This window comes from Molossus molossus, unplaced genomic scaffold, assembly GCF_014108415.1.
Source record: "Molossus molossus isolate mMolMol1 unplaced genomic scaffold, mMolMol1.p scaffold_m16_p_15, whole genome shotgun sequence".
In the NCBI taxonomy this organism is placed as follows: Eukaryota; Metazoa; Chordata; class Mammalia; order Chiroptera; family Molossidae; genus Molossus; species Molossus molossus.
Genome location: NW_023425350.1, coordinates 38,766,643 through 38,783,522, shown reverse-complemented (window position 1 = coordinate 38,783,522; position 16,880 = coordinate 38,766,643). Strand labels below are relative to the sequence as shown.

General features: G+C 34.9%; 1 protein-coding gene across 7 annotated transcripts in view; it reads left to right on the top strand.

Moving 5' to 3' along the window:
- The window catches only part of RTN4 (reticulon 4), a 65,525-nt gene that overhangs the window by 39,185 nt on the left and 9,460 nt on the right, over positions 1–16,880 (top strand). For all 7 annotated transcript variants that reach the window (XM_036262177.1, XM_036262174.1, XM_036262175.1 and 4 more), the window contains 2 exons: positions 10,220–10,427; positions 15,150–15,288. In XM_036262177.1, coding sequence (XP_036118070.1) covers positions 10,220–10,427; positions 15,150–15,288 — 347 coding nt within the window. The remainder of the gene's footprint in view (positions 1–10,219; positions 10,428–15,149; positions 15,289–16,880) is intronic.

Sequence of the window (16,880 nt, the reverse complement as noted above, 5' to 3'; positions counted from 1 at the left end):
TGTGTAGTGGTTGTAATTGACCAATGCCCTGTAATGTTGTCAGAAGTAAGGCAGGAAAAGATTTAGTGATGAACGAGATAAAGGCTTGAAATTGTGTGTATATCCTTAAAAAACTCTAGTTATAGTAAGAAGAGATGGCCAGGAGAGATGCTAGTTTGCTAGGTATTTGATTCAGATACTTTGTAGCAATACTTGGTATCCATCTATCTGAAACTTGCTAACTGAAACCAAGTTAGTAGTGCTTTCAGAGAAAGTTGAATTCACCTTAAAATAAAAAGCAAACAAACAGAGCTTAGTTAAGCATTTGCATTTAATATTTGATTGTCTTGCTTAACTTTGTATTACCTTTATTTCCATATGTGACATCCCCTTCCAGTTTAAACTGTCTTGTTAGGTGATTATCATTTTCCTAAATTTACATAAGGGGAAACTAAGTTCAGTGATTACTCAGGGGCATGCTGATGGAAATAGAAGGAAGAAATAGTCTTTCTTCTTACAGTCTTTGTAGAAAGAGTTAAATTCCGGGTCTGCACAGGTCTTTTTCTGGACCATCACCTGTCATTTATTAGCCAAGTGAATGCTTACTCTGTGGAAGTAAAGCTTACTGTGTAGTGCTAAGTGATCAACTCTGAATTCTCTTCACTTTTCTTGGCAGTTGAGAAGAATTTGATTTAAGGATTGTGATTCCTGATAAATACATAATTTTTATTAATAAAAAGATTATGATTGTGAAAAATAGCAACTAAAATCTTAATATTCTAATTTTTATGTATTTGTTTATTAATTTTCCTATTTTCCAACAACCATTCCTTCCCAGTATTTTTAGGACCAACTAGTTTAACTTTTTTCCCTCTAGACAAAAGATTTTAAAGTTGAAACCTGACTTCAGGCTATTCAAGGAAGAGATTCAATAAGAATTTGATTTGAGGCAAAATGTAACTGGATGACTTCTGCATGTACTAGCACTATTTTTAGCTATGGCCGATGACAGTTTATGATTACCAGATGTAGACAACTTTTTCTTACTCTTTGCTGGGCCAGAAGTTTTTATTTTGAAGGAAAGATTATAGTGTAGTGAATTATTTTAAATTAAAATTTTAGTTGATAAAAAATGCTACAGCTCTGTGCATGGCACATCACAAAATAAATATTTTGCACAGTTTTATTTTGTAAACAAAAGTAGGCAATCACTTTTTTCTAAATGATAAAAATTTAACTGGTCAGCATTATTTTAGTAATCCATAAGCATTGCGCACAGCTATTAAGAGGAAAGACCACTACTAAATTATTTTATAAGCATTTTATTTAAGAGTAAAGTTGTGGCCACAGTAAGTTATTGTGTGTGATTAATGCTTTATTCTGCATTATAGGAGGAGACTTGAGGAACCATGAAAGGTTAAGCTTTCCTTTTATAAGCCCTATATCTTAATTTTGGTTTCTCAAGAATAAAGAGGCCATTAAACTCTTCCCTCATAAACAGAATAAAGTGATTACAGAGAATTCCAAAATTAGCATTTTAGTGACCCAGCAGTTTCTTTATTTAAAGATGTCCTTTATTTTGATTTCAAAATATTATAGTCTTTAATTAAAATGTTTTTATTCCTAAGAATAATCTGTCCACTATTTACACATTATTCTGACAACAAATATTATTGAAGCAGATAATGAGAATATAAAGATGAAAGGTACTCATCAATCCTTCAGAATCTACAAGGAGATACAAGTCTGTAAAACAAGAGTTGCTGTAAATTAGCTGAAAGCATTGCTATTTGTTATAAGTGTAGATATCTGAAAATAGTTTAAATAAAATGTTAAATCCAGAGTATAAAAGCATTTTTTAATAAAATAGTTAGAATTAGTGCATGCTTTAAACTGGCATAAAGTATGCATTCATTCTGATCAGTCAATCAGTACTATTTATTGAAACTTTAGTTGTTTCAGGCTTTTGCTCAGCTTTCAGGATATAGTAGATAAGACAACATGCTCTCTTATGGAACTTAAACCTAGCAGAGAAATAGATGTTAAAATGAGTAAATTTTTTTAGTTTACTTTTAAATATTTTGGTGTGTATAATTCATTGATTTTTAGTGTAATCACAAAATTGTGCAACCATCACCATTATCTAATTTCAGAACTTTTTCATCACCTCCCCCCCCCCCATTAGCAATCATTTCTCATATCTACTCCTTCCACCTCCTGGCAACCGCTATCTACTTTCTGTCTCTATAGATTTGCCAATTCTAGACATTTCATATAAATAGAATTATACAACTGTGTGACCTTTGGTGTCTGGCTTCTTAACACTTAGCAAAATGTTTTCAAGTTTCATCCATGTTGTAGCATGTATCAGTACTTCATTTCTTTTTCTGTTCCACTTACATTCTGTTTTATGAATATACCGTGCGTGCATGTGTGTTTAATCCAAACCTGAGGATTTTATTTTTTTATTGATTTCAGAGGAGAGAGAGGGAGGGAGGGAGAGAGAGAAAAACATGGATGTGAGAAAGAAATATCATCGATTGGTTGCCTCCTGTACGCACCCTAACCAGGGATCAAACCTACAACTTGGGTACGTGCCCTGACTGGGAATGGAATTCGAGAACTTCTGTGCACAGGACGATGCTCCAACCAACTGAGGCACACTGGCCAGGGCACCATATTTTGTTTATCCTTTCATCAACTGATGGATATTTGGGTGTTTCTTCTTTTTGGTTATTAACATTCATGTACAAATTTTTGTGTGGACATAGGTTTTCTAGTCTTTGGGGTAGAAATTCCTAGAAGTGGAATTGCTGGGTCACATTTTTAACTCTATGTTTAACTTTTTGAGCAATTGCCAAACTTTTTCACAGTGGCAGAATTTTACTCTCTCATCAGCAATGTAAGAGGGTTCCAATCTTCATCATTTCTTGCCAACATTTGTTGTCTGTCGTTTTCATTTTAGTCATCCTGGCAAGTCTAAATTGCTATGTGATTGTAGTTTTGGTTTGAATTTCTCTACTAACTAATGATGGACAACTTTTTATTGTTTATTGGTCATTTGGATATATTCTTTGGGAAAATTTCTATTCAAATCTTTTGCCCATTTTTAACTGGTTTATTTGACTTTGTATTGTTGAGTTGTAAGAGGTTTTTTTTATATATTCTGAATACAATTTCCCTAGCTGGTGTTTGATTTGTAAATTATTTTCTCACATTTCGTGGGTTTTCTTTTCATTTTCTTGAGAGTGCTCATTGAAACACAAACATTTTTTATTTTAATGAGGTCAGATTTATCTATTATTTTCTTCTGCTTGTGCTTTCGGTGTCATATTTAAGGGACCATTGCCTGAGAAATCATGAAGATTTGTACCTATTTTTTCTGAGAGTTTTATAGTTTAAGCTCTTTAGGTCTTTGATTCATTTTAAGTAAATTTTTATATTTGGTGTAAGGTAAGGGTCCATCTTCATTCTCCCAGCACCATTTTTTGGGAAAAAAACAAACACCAAACTATTCTTTTCATCACTGAATTGTCTTGACACCTTGTTGAAATCAGTTGACTAATAAATGTAAGGGTTTATTTTGGACCCTTAATTTATTCCACTGGTCTATATGTTCATCCTTGTGCAACCACTACAGTGTCTTGATTATTATAGCTTTCTAGGAAGTTTTGAAAAAGGGAAATGTGAGTTCTCTAATTTTGTTCTTCTTTTTCAAAATTGCCTTGGATATTCTGGGTGCCATGCATTTCCATGTGATTTCTACAATTGGTTTGTCAATTTCTGCTAAAAAGCTGCTAGGATTTGATAGAGATTACAGTGTGGATTGGTTTGAATAGTATTACCATCTTAATAATGTCTCTAATTTATAAACATGGGACATCTTTTTATTTAAGTGTTTAATTTCTTTCAACGATATTTTATAGTTTTCATTTTTTAAGTCTTGCACTTTTTTATAATTTTGTTCCTTAGGTATTTTATTCTTTTTGATGTTATTAATTTCTTAAGAATTTTCAGATTGTTCATTGCTAATATATAGAACTGTAATTGATTTTTGTATAATCTTATATCCTGCGACCTTTCTGGACTTGTTTTATTAGTTCTAGTAGCTTCTTTGTGGATTCCTTAGGATTTTCTATATATAGGATCAAATTATTTGCAAGTTGAAGTAGTTTATTTTCTTCCCTTATAATCTGAATATCTTTTATTTCTTTGTCTTGATTTGTTGGCTTGCCTCATATTTCCAGGATAGTGTTGACAAAAGGCGGAAAGAGTAGATACCTCCTTTGTTTCTGATCTTAGGGCAAGAGCTTTCTTTCACCAGTAAGTGTGATGTTAGATGTGGATTTTGTATCAGCTTAAGGACATTTATTCTATTCTTGGCTTAGGTGTTTTTATAATGAAAGGGTGTTGGATTTTGTGAGATGCATTTTGTGTGTATATTGTGAGCGTGTGGTTTTTGTCCTTAATTCTATTAATATGGTGTATTATATTAATTGGTTTTCATATGTTGGACCAACTTTGTATTCCGGGGATAAACACCACTTGGCCGTGGTATATAATCCTTGTGATGTGTTGCTAGATTCAATATGCTACTATTTTGTTGAGGATTATCATTTCTATACTCGTAAGGAATATTGATCTGTAGTTTTCTTGTGATGTCTTCACCTGATTTTGGTATCAGGGTTGAACAACATCTAAATTAACTAATGAATACAAATCTGGTGAATATTACAAGTAATAGTATTTGAATATGTTTCTCAGAAAGGGTCTTAAAACTTTGATTTCCTCGCTCTACATTGAGAATCAATGATCTTGGATAAACTTTTAATCTTACAAAACTTTTTCATTGAAACCAATTTAAGGAATTTGTGAGACTAGATATATTGGCAAATGTCAATTAAGGCTGCAGTTCTGTTTACTAGAAACTAATACTTTTTCATCCTTGCAGTTTCACTAATAATCTCTTAAATGCCTTTGCAAAAGAAAAGATTGAAGTCCTTCTGTACTTTGCACAGTGACTTTGTCACAGTGTAGATTGCCTCTCAGACCTTTCTTTCCTTGGTTATATTAATTTTGTCTTATGAGTAAATATCAGTACCTAGTTGTCTTGTCTCTCTTGGCTGTTCTTCCGTCTTTTCCTCAGTGCTCTAACATCTGGGGCTCTACTAGGGCACCCCTAGGACTTGTGTCAGCAGGCTCTCAGGGCGTTTGCTTTGATTACTCTCATAGCTGTTCACATATGTTCACACAATAAAATACACGTGGGCTTGCGTATGTGTTTTTCAATGCTCTTTCATTCACTGAAAATACCTTATTTCTAGGAACCATATGTCAGGTGGACAGGAAGTGTAGTAGGTTAGGGCTTGCTGTACTTCCGCGCAATTAAATTTATTTTAGGCTTTTATCACTGAATAATGATGGACTATATACATGACTACTCCTGTATCAGCAACTTTGGGGAAATTGAGGATTCAACCCAAAGCACCGGAATTATGAACTTAGTTATATACCCTTAGAATTTTAACTCTCAGCTAGATCTAAATATTTATTAAGCTAGCAGACATTGTATTCTCTTCCCAATAGGAAAGCCTACTGGGAAAACCACACACGTTATCAGATTCTTTAGTGGTACCAGACAGGAATAGAAAGGGGTGAATTTTTCTAAGTATTGCAATATTAATTCATGATGGCCATTGGTGAGGAACAATTTAAGATGGCATAGAAGGGAATATAAAGAATCGAGTTAAACTCATCCATAACCTTGCTTACTATTCAGAGATAAAAACTCTGTTTACTAGATATCCTTTCATGCATTATAGTTATACATGTGTAATTTTTTGTTAATCCTCACCCAAAGATACTTTTCCCTTGATTTTTAGAGCGAGTGAGAGGGAGGGAGAAAGAGAGAGAGAGAGAGAGAGAGAGAGACACTGATGTGAGAGAGACACATTGATTGTTTGCCTCCCTCACGGCCTAGGTCCAGGGATCGAGGTATGTGCCCTTAACAGGAATTGAACCCTCGAACCTTCGGTCTGCAGGCCAATGCTCTTAACTTCTGAGCCAAACTAGCCAGGGCCATGTGCAATTTTTTAAAGTGAGATTATACTATGTGAATCTTTTTGTTACATTTTGTTTTCATTTATTATTACGGGCATGTTTCTATGGTAATATAGAGCTACATCACTGTCTTTAATGACTACATAATATCCTTTTGCATACATATATCCTAATTTTACTTAAGCAGAATTACAGGTCTTTTAAGAGATGTTTTTAACAGCTTGATTAATTACAGTTTTCTACTATGAAAAAATACCTGTGAGGTATATTGGAATAGAGCTCACATCTCCTTTTTGGATTTGACTGTAGGTAAAGTATTCACATTAAAACTTTTATGTCTCTTATTAACTTTCCTGTTAATTTACTGAAAGCTAATTTCCTCTTGGCTTTGTGATTCATCTTACATGTAGTAATTAATTACCTGCCTACACTCTACCTGTTCATTATACGTGCAAATAAGTAACATTTTGAAGAATTTTAATGTGCTGAACCTTCAATTTGGCATCATATATGAAGAGAATGAGTTTTATTAATAGGAAGTCTGTTAAAATCCATGTTCTACCATTTATTAATTAAGTGATTCTGTCATGTAAGAGCTGGGTCCTCTCACTGTTTAGTCTGAAAGCCTGCCTCGTAGGGTTTTAATCATTGAAAGAGATAATATATAGTCTACAAACAGTGTTTGGCATAGTGTGAGGGCCCAGTAAATACTGACTCAGGAAATAAAGAGTGGTGTGAAGAATATAGATGAACATCCTAGAAAACATTCCTGAAACATCTATCCGGCTTAAGAAGTGTGTAGCTTTTCAGTCTTTTTATTTTTTAAGCTTGTCTCATACTGTTGTCACAATGATATAGTTTATAATTGCTTAAAAATTATAGGAATATTAATTTATTTTTCTAAAGTTTTAATAATGTGTGACACAGTGTTTCTAGGAAGGTTCATTTCAAAAGACTGGCATTAATAAAAAATATTTAAACCTCCTCTAAAATCCTAAATCTAAAAAAGGAGATGTTTTTAAAATTGTATTTGACATAGATAATACAGCAATAAAATCTCATTGATTTGGACCCACTGATTGGGAATTTGAATGCAGGACGGATGTACTAACTGTGAATCGTGTTACTTTCTGAAGGGAAACGAAAAATCATTTATCCTAATGCCCTATTCACTGATGATAAAATTGAAGTCTAGAGAAATTGGAGACTTATTCAAAGTTGTACAGTTGCAGAGTCAGTCCTAATATGTGGGTATCTGGCATCCCAATCACTGGTATTTCCTTTCCCACGTCTATCTATATAGAAATCATCGACTAATTATAAATCATTCTTATCTAGTCATTGAAACTGTTGGGGCAGTAACTCTATTAGGCAATTTGATTGGACATTAATATGTTGTGCATACCTCAAGTCTAAAGTCATTTAATCTCATAATCAGGTTTTACTGAGTAGTTTTTAGTGATGGTAAGGAATAGTGAGGATATCTGCATTTATTTTAACTTTTAACCAATAGTAGTGATTTTGAAGGTTAATAAATGTTTTGGAGCATTTTGATAAACAGACATTTTTATAAAGGGGCATTTGTTCATATAAAAATAGATTTGAGGTATACCTTACTTGCTGATTCTTATAGGTTCTCAACTTTTATTTGCCCTGTAATAGTGGAAACTTAGATAACTTTTAACATTCTTTTGCATGTGACTTATAAAGTAACATGTTTATGCTATAACACAGAAATACAATTTACTATAATTTACAAGTAAATCATAAGGTTGAATTTTTTTTTTCTTTTTCTTTATATCTTTACTGTTTAAATACCTGGGTAAGAAAGGTGATAAAGATTGTGGTGGTATTCATAATAATAACAACAACATGAACAAGGGACAACCTTGATATTTACTAAGAATTATTACATGCTGTGTACTATATTAAGCACTGTGTTCATTATTTTATTAATGAACAATTTTGTTAATTCAGTATCTCAATCTTCACAACTTCTCAGTAAGATCATTCTTGTTTATATACACATTTTAGAGATGAAGAAACCAAAGTGTAGAGGGTTTTAATGACTTGCCTGCGGTCACACAGCTAGTAAATCATAGAGCCAGTGTCCAGCTCCAGAACCTCCGTGTTCGGTCTGCCCTACATTGTGGGGCACAGAGGCAGCCTCCTCCGACAGAATTATGTTACTATGGGCGATCTTTATAATTGTTTTTCCTGCTCTCTCACAGTATCTTGTACCCTGTTTTTAAAAAAATACAAAAAACTACGTTAGTAGAACCATTGCTAGAAGAGACTTATAATTAGGCCCGTGTCTTTAGGTTTTCTACAGCCTGCCCATTTTTCAAAACCCAGCTCAATTTCTCTTTCACAAAGTCTTCTTAAAATTTCCTACAAGTTTTTTTCTTTTCTGAATTCTCACAAGAGTGCAACATTTATTTTATAATTTTTTAACATTGTTTTTATCTGTCTTACCATCTTCCCGGAATTGTAGTGTTTTAGAGTTGGACAAGGCCTTAAAGAAAAGTCTGGTACACATTTTGAGATTTTCTAATTCATTCTAGTAGGTTGAGTCGAACAGTGTCAACTCACTGTTTGCTGAATCTCAGAAAACTGTTAGCATTGCTGTTATTTGTATTCAATACAACATTATTCATGAGGCCATTTTAACAGCATCGATGCACCATTTTAAGTTCTGGTCATTTTGCAGTTTTGTTAGTATATTGGTCAATAGTAGAAACCAGTTGAAGAGAACAAAACTGATGTAGATGTTTTAGGCAGGGTTGGAATGAACTTGCATTGGGGAAGACTTGAATGGATAGTATATCAGAGTTTAAAATAAAGCTTTATACTAGAATGTTAATAGCATTCAAATCAAGTCATATATAGGAAAATGGAATAAAATGTTCTGAAAACGTAGTAAATGTTGTTGAGCCCCTGCTATATCCCAGGCATTCTAATAGGCATTTAAACAATATCTTATTCAGTACTCATATGATCTAACAGGAATTCAGGGCTTCATAAGAATATCTAACATTTTACAGCTCGTATACATAAGGCCCACCCCCGCAGGAGTACCCCTGACAGTAAAGGAAAGATACTTTAGAGGACCTGGGGCTCAAGATCAAAGTAGCCCCTAGAAATGTGATTTTTGTCACCTTCTTTATCTTAAAAATTAAGAGATATTAAAGATTATACTCAAGATTATATCCATATTTATTTTACTATAAGAATGTTCTTCACCCTCCACTACTGTTTACAATCCAGAGAGAGATGAATTATGTTTTGCTTGTGAATTCAAGAGCCCTTGGCACACTGTAGAATTCTCCCAGGGTAGTACATAACCTGATCTGGAGACCACAGGCCTGTGGTATTTGATCCCCATTGTGGCCCTGTGACCGCAGACCAAGAGCAAAATTGCTAAGTTAGGCTTTGTCTGACTCCTTACCATTAATAAACATTATATAACAGTGGAACATATTTAGTTCTTTTTTTTCTTTGACACCTAAATTTTTATGGCATTATGTTTATCTACTCCTAGAGGGAAGTAACTTTTCAGGTAATCTAAAGGCTATTTTTTCTTTTTTTTGTAGGAAATTTTTGTTTTAATGATAGCCAGATTATGTTACAATTTTGTTAAGTTACTTAAAAATCAATCTCTTAAAAGCAGAGTTGTGAAACTCGTGTAGTTTTTAGTAGTTTTAATTTCTCAACATTTTTTGAATTAGTGATTCCTCTCTAGATAAATATATTTTTGTGTCACTGAAGTATCTCATTCTAGTGAATGTATGCTAAAACTTTTTCTTGTCATTTGGGTATATATCATGCATTGTATGAAGATGAAAACCTCAAGATGATTTTTAAGACAAATTGTTTTGGATTAGAAGTCAGTTATGCTGGGCTTGAGAGATTTGATAAATTTTTATAGCCAGAACTATTTGGACATGTAGGACATAGATTTACATGACAAACATTTTATAGTAAATAGAAATAAATGCAGGTATTATTCTAATATACAACTTAGAGTGGGTTTAAAATGTAGTTTATAAAGTTAATCTTTAATGTTTTAGGTTTTGGCTTTACCTAGAGACCTTTTGTGTGTGTTGGGGGTGAAGCAAATACAAATGTTTAAAATGGTTAAAATAACATTCTAATTTCAGATTTCTGTTCTGATTTTCAGTTGTCGACCTCCTCTATTGGAGAGACATTAAGAAGACTGGAGTGGTGTTTGGTGCCAGCTTATTCCTACTGCTTTCATTGACAGTGTTCAGCATTGTGAGTGTAACGGCCTACATTGCCTTGGCACTGCTCTCTGTGACTATCAGCTTTAGGATATATAAGGGTGTGATCCAGGCTATCCAGAAGTCAGATGAAGGCCACCCATTCAGGTGAGATGTCTGGAAAACAGGCAAATTTTGGCAACACTGTAAACAGGATTTGTATGAAGATTTTATTCTACCACCTGTAGAGCTACAGGCATGCTCTTTTTTTTTTTTACTGCTTATAGATAATTGCAGATTTTTGCTAAAAAGCTGTACCAAAAGCATCTGCTTTTGAGATTTCCTAAAGGTTATTTTATAGGCTCATATGGAAAAGACTGGGTTTATATATCATTAGCCTAACTGTACTACTCAGTAGTAATATTGATGAGAAGTAGGTGTTGGATGTCTGATTTTACTTTAATGAAAGCTGTCTTTTTTTTTTTTTCTTTTTTAATCCTTACCCGAGGACATTTTTGCATTTATCTTCAGATAGAGCGGCAGTTAGAGAGGGAGAAAAGAGAGAGAAACATCAATATGAGAGAGACACATTGACTGGTTGCCACCCACATGACCCCAACTAGGGCTGGGGACTAACTGCAACCGAGGTTCGTGCCCTTGGCGGGAACCAAACCTGGGATGCTCTGGTCTGTGGGCCGACGCTCTAACCACTAAGCAAACTGGCCAGGGCGGAAGCTCTCTTTTTAACATGGTTAGGATTGGTGAGAGTTATATTTTCTTTATTGCTTACATTTTATGCTATTTGATGTTAGAAATACCTTTCTTTCTACTAGTATGTTTATATTTTTCTGCTATGCTTTCTTGTCATGCTGTATCTTTCTTACCATTCCTTCTCTATCTAGTTTCTTTTTCTCATTCCTTAAGGCATTACTTTTGTATTGGCCTTTGGCAACCTCCTTTACTTCAGCCACTCCTTATCTCTAAACCATCCTCGGCTGCCCTTATTTTTACAAGTATACATGCTAGCATTGTGTATCTGATTGCTAAATGGTGCAAACCTTAGTTTGAGTCTCTGGCTCGCTTCATGCTTGGCATGTTTTCCCACCCCCTTTAAAAAGTTGGGATATAATTCACTTAAAATTCAGTGATTTTTCTTTTTCTTTTTAGTGTGTTCACTGAATTGTACAAGCACCACCATCTAATTCCAGATATTTTCATCACATCAGAAAGACACTTCATACTCATTAGCAGTCAAGACTCACCCAGCCCCAACAACCACTAACTCATGTTTTTAAGGGAACCTTTTTTCTCAAACTTTGTGCATTTCTATCAGTAACACCACTATTATCCTAATTCCAGGGTCCCGGTTTTGATGTTATCTTTGTTTCTATTTCATAGGAAACAAAATAACTAAATTTTGTGTGGCCCCCTGCCCCCTCCCTCAGCCCTGAGCAGGAGTTCATAAACTGCGGCCACGGGCCAAATGCAGTCTGCCGTCAGCTTTTGTAAATCAAACGTTATTGAAACAGCCATACTTAGTCATTTAGCTGCTTTCATGATGTAATAGCAGAGTTAAGTAGTTGTGACAGACCATATGGAATTAAAGCCTAAAGTACTACCCGGCCCTTTGCGTACAGAAAATGTTTGCCTTCCCCATGCAGGGCTTCACTGGTTACCAAACTGGCTCCTGCTTACAGGTGTCAGATTAACTTCTCTCAAATAGCACTTTTATCACATTTTTAGGGACGGGGGCTTTCTGTACATTATAGGATGAATTCCAAATATATTTGTCGTCTCTTATTTATCCTTTCTAGGTTATTGTGCCCATTTTCATGCTGCCTTTTTAGCTCCCAGACACCCTAATCTATCATACATTTTACTTGGTTCTGTGTTTGCTTTCAAGACCTAGCTACTTAACCTGGCTCATAGTGATCTGAGAATTAACTCCTATTTCACTGAGTACGGCTTTGAAATGTTCTCTCATGGTTTCATCTACGGACAGTTTTTTGAAATAAGTTGTAAACATTTTAAAACTATTTTGACAAGACAAGAATCTGTTTGGGCATAAATGACTATGAAACTATCTTGAACATTATCCAGTTGATGTTAATGGGAGGCTTAAATTGGTTTTCACAGTTTACAGGAAGAGACCTACTAAATTATTTTGCTTATTATTTGACTAGTGATTTATTTCTCTTCAGCTTACTCTTATCTTACAAAGTTTGGGGGAGAATCCAGCATTTACTGAATGGCTGAGTGTGTCTGGCCTTTTATGTGCGGGCGGCTCTGTGGGATAGAGGGTGTCACCCTGTCGCACAGGCGGGAGCAGCTTGGAGCTTAGTAACCTGAAATTGCAGCTTCAGAATGCAGAGCCGCATCATCTCCCGGATCATCAAGGAATGTGATTTTTAACTAGTTATATTGGAATATTTAAAAACATTGTCAAGCTAAAACTTCTAAATTATCTACAGTGTACATTTTATACATTATGGATTTTAAAGAAGACTTTGGGGAAAAAAAACTAGAGAATAATTTCTCTATTCTTTTTTTTAAATTTTATTTTATTTATTTTTTATCCTCACCCAAGGACTTTTTTGCATTTATCTTCAGATAGAGTGGGACGGGGAGAGGGGGGAAGAGAGAGGGAGAAACATCGATGTGAGAGTGACACACTGAGTGGTTGCCACCCACATGACCCCAACTAGGGCCAGAGACAAACTGTAACTGAGGTACGTGGCCTTAGCCAAACCCCGGACTCTCCAGTCCACTGGCCGATGCTCTTACCGCTGAGCCAAACTGACCAGGGCTCTCGATTCTTTATTTCCTTGGAAACACTGTATTCTTCACTTAAAGGCTAAGTCATTATAAAGTACATTTAGCCAACATGCCATTTAAGCCTGTTGGATGGTTTTTCTAAGTTCTCCAGTGACCACAGGTATTATATACAACTGTATGATGTCATCTTCACTATTGTGTACATTAGTGTGCAGTACATTAATAGCACATAAATGCCAGTTGAACAAATGTCAATATCAATAGGATGCCGTTGATGGAGTGTGCTGCCTTTGTGCTCACAGGCCAAGCATCTTATCTTCAGCAAGAACAGAATCAGTGGCACAAAGAAGCAGAATACCAACCAATGTTATATCAGCCACTTTTCTGTATTTCTCATAGCTGCATAATAAATTATTGCTTATCTAAGGAGAGATGTGAATCTCAGACCATTTTAACTTGAAAATAATTTAATATTTGTTTGTTAAAAACAAACTGTGCTAGACCATTGTACTAGTAAAGATATATTCCTGGTCCTTAACAGTTTATACTCTAGTAGGAAAAATATACGAGTATACATATGTTCATATTTCAGGGCTGGATATGGTAAATACTGTAAGAATCACATGACAGAAAGCATTGTTAGAGTTACATAACAGGGCTGCAGGGAAGAGAGCAGAAGAGGCTTCATGTGTGGGTGGGATCTGAGATGGGGCCAACTGACTGTGTATATCATCAGGTGAGAGGAGCATTGTGGGTTGGGAAAACTGATCAACAAAAGGCATTAAGATTAAAAGATGTTTGATGAATGGTTCTTTTTTGGCTACAGTATAGTGAGTAGTGGGAAATAAGGTTGAACAAGAGTTAGGAGGGCTCTAGTTGCAAGATTGGAGCCAAAGCATCACAGAATGTTTGAGACTGGAGGAATTTAGGAAAGTCTGTTTCTCTAATTTTATACAGAGTTGGAACTGTAACCCAGAGAAGTTAAATACCCTTTGCAAGGTTACATAGCTAGGTAATAGCAGGTGTTCTAACTCCCACCTGTGTCCATGCTTAATCGCACTATCTAGGAAGCTCAAATAAAACTAATCTACCATTGGCTGAAGGGAATCGATTAGGATGCTGACAGATTAGGGACTTGTTTGGAGACTGGTAGAACATTCCAGTTTGTAAATAATGAGTACTTAAACTAGCGTGATGGCATAGTGAATATAGAAACGAGATATATTTGGGGCATATTGAAGAGGTAAACTGTGGAGAAAAGGAGAAAAATCAGAGAAAAATGTTTTTTAGTGTAAGTAATGTTTACTGACATGGGGAAGTGACTGAATAAGGAACTACTTCCAATAGATTAGGGAGAATGCTATCACTTCTTCTGATTTGGTTCTACTGCCAAGATAAAATGGCTTCTTTGAAACAGACTTGACTCCCCTCCCCCCCCCATTAGTGTTGTCTTCTTAAAGTTAACAATTCCAGCTATCTCAGTATAGATTAGGGTATCTAAATTAACAGAGCTATTATGTTTACTGGGATCACCACTATACTTTCATCAGCCTTTCATAGTCTGGGTATTGACATCTTGGGCAGTTTCCTAAAGATTAGGCTAAGAGTGTGCAGTTATTTGGAAATGAATAGGATCTTTGTTAGGAAAACTTAATGAAACAACATAATGTCAACTTGAAGAAAAAAACAAATCCATGATAATGACTACCATTTACTGAGTGTTACTTTGTATCTGATTGTGATAAGTACTTTACTCTCTGAATCCTCATGTTACTCTCCATTTTATAAATGAAGAAACTGAGGTTTAGAGGGAAGACTAAATAACTTTCCCAAGTTATACTGCTAAGTAAGTGGCAGACCTTAAGATTCAAGGTCAGATCAGTCTGGCTTCAAAACATATCCCTTCTTCTGTGCTCGTCAGCTGATAGCATATATCAGTGAAATACCCCTTGCCTGGCGAATTTTGGCATTGTGCTTACTTTGCAAACAGAAGACTTTTATAGTAAAATATTTTATTAATGTCTTTTTTTTTTTTATAGATATGTAATTGCTGAATGCAGACATACAGGAAAATCACTGCAATCAGTGACAATTATGGTGTGTTTTGTTTCCTAGGGCATATTTGGAATCTGACGTTGCTATATCTGAGGAGTTGGTTCAGAAATACAGTAATTCTGCTCTTGGTCATGTGAACTGCACGATAAAAGAACTCAGGCGCCTCTTCTTAGTTGATGATTTAGTTGATTCTCTGAAGGTAAGTTTATTTGCTTTTCATTTTTCACATACCCAGAATTTAATATCAAAAGAGTTAGGAGTATCATTCTATTTTTCTATGTTAAGGTAAATGATAAAGATGTAATGAAATCATGTTACAGTAAACTTGAGTCTCAAGATCCATAATCCAATCAGATATTTGAGATGGAGGGGGATACTTTTCCTTTTTAAAGGAAAATAAGTTATAAATTCATACTTTTGGACATAAAAATTAAAAATGAGAAAATTAAAGATAATCAGAATAAAGAATAATAGATTTAATACTGGATGTGATTTAATCTGGTTGATTTTGTTTTTAGAGTCTAGTGCTTAATTTCTTACCTTGTGTGTGATTCATGTACACACATAAGTTATTTCATATCTTGGACACTTTCCTGTTTATTCTGGAAGAGTTTTAATATTCTGAAACACCTCAACTAGTCTTCAGTTGGTAATTGTTGGAAGTTTTTCTTTCAATTTTGGATCTTGCTACATAGCAGCTGTTTAAGAGTCTCACCTTGCAAATGAACTTTCCCAAAGTTCAGACTGACTCAAGCCACTAAACAGTCATGTAACATGAGCCCCAAGCACTGGGGCTTTGGGGACATTAATGCTTTTTTTTGGTGTAGAACTTACCATTTGTGTTTGGTGTGTTATTGCCTGTGACTCTACATAAGACAAATTTCTTTCCAATCTAAGCCTATGTAGAAATGTACTGCGGTAGTAATTATCGTCATTTTCTTTTCCAAGAGCAACGCTCTGGCTTTCAGTGTATCATGCCAGCCAAGGATATCATAGCAATAGGATGCTTTGGCCTCTAGACCCAGTGAAACAATTTCTGGGCTGGTCAGAATAGGTTTAAATGCCCAATTGCTTTTAACAAACATCTCCTTACTAAGCCAATAGAGAGACTTTATTTTCATTTGTATGTCTCTCTCAGATTAACACTTGGAACCCCACTTAGTTGCTAATAATGTTAATGGTAATTATTTTGTTTTCTTTTAAAAAAATCTTTATTGTTGAAAGTATTACAGGTGTGCCCTCTTTTTTCCCCCTTTGGCCCCCTCCTCCTGCTTTCCCCAAACTATTATCTGTGAGTTTCCTTTTCTTATTATCTATCTCTTGTGTAGAGTGCTTGCATTTGGTGACTTATTGGTCGTAGTACTTTGATGTCAGTATGTAAGTAAAAAAGATGGTTATGTTATTTGGGATGTTTGATTAGTTAATTTCAAAAGGAAACAAACATTTTGGATTAAATGGAATAGAATCTTGTATACATGGGTCCTAGAAGAAATCAGTTCCTGTTCATTGAAGTGATGTTTGTTGGGGTAGAACATGTATGAAAAATTATTGAGGAGAAGGTAGTAGTATAATTTAAGATAAAGGGTTTGTGGATGGAAATTGATTGAGAAGAAACATTATAACCAGTGATGCAGAGCTTCAACAGCAGAGAACACCTCTGAATTTAGCAGTGGTAGGGGTGACTTCAAATTAAGGCATCAGGACACTTGATAGAGGAGAGAGTTACTGTTTTTGTAGACTTAATAAAAACTGCAGCCCTGGCCGGTTTGGTTCAGCAGTTAGATGTCAGCT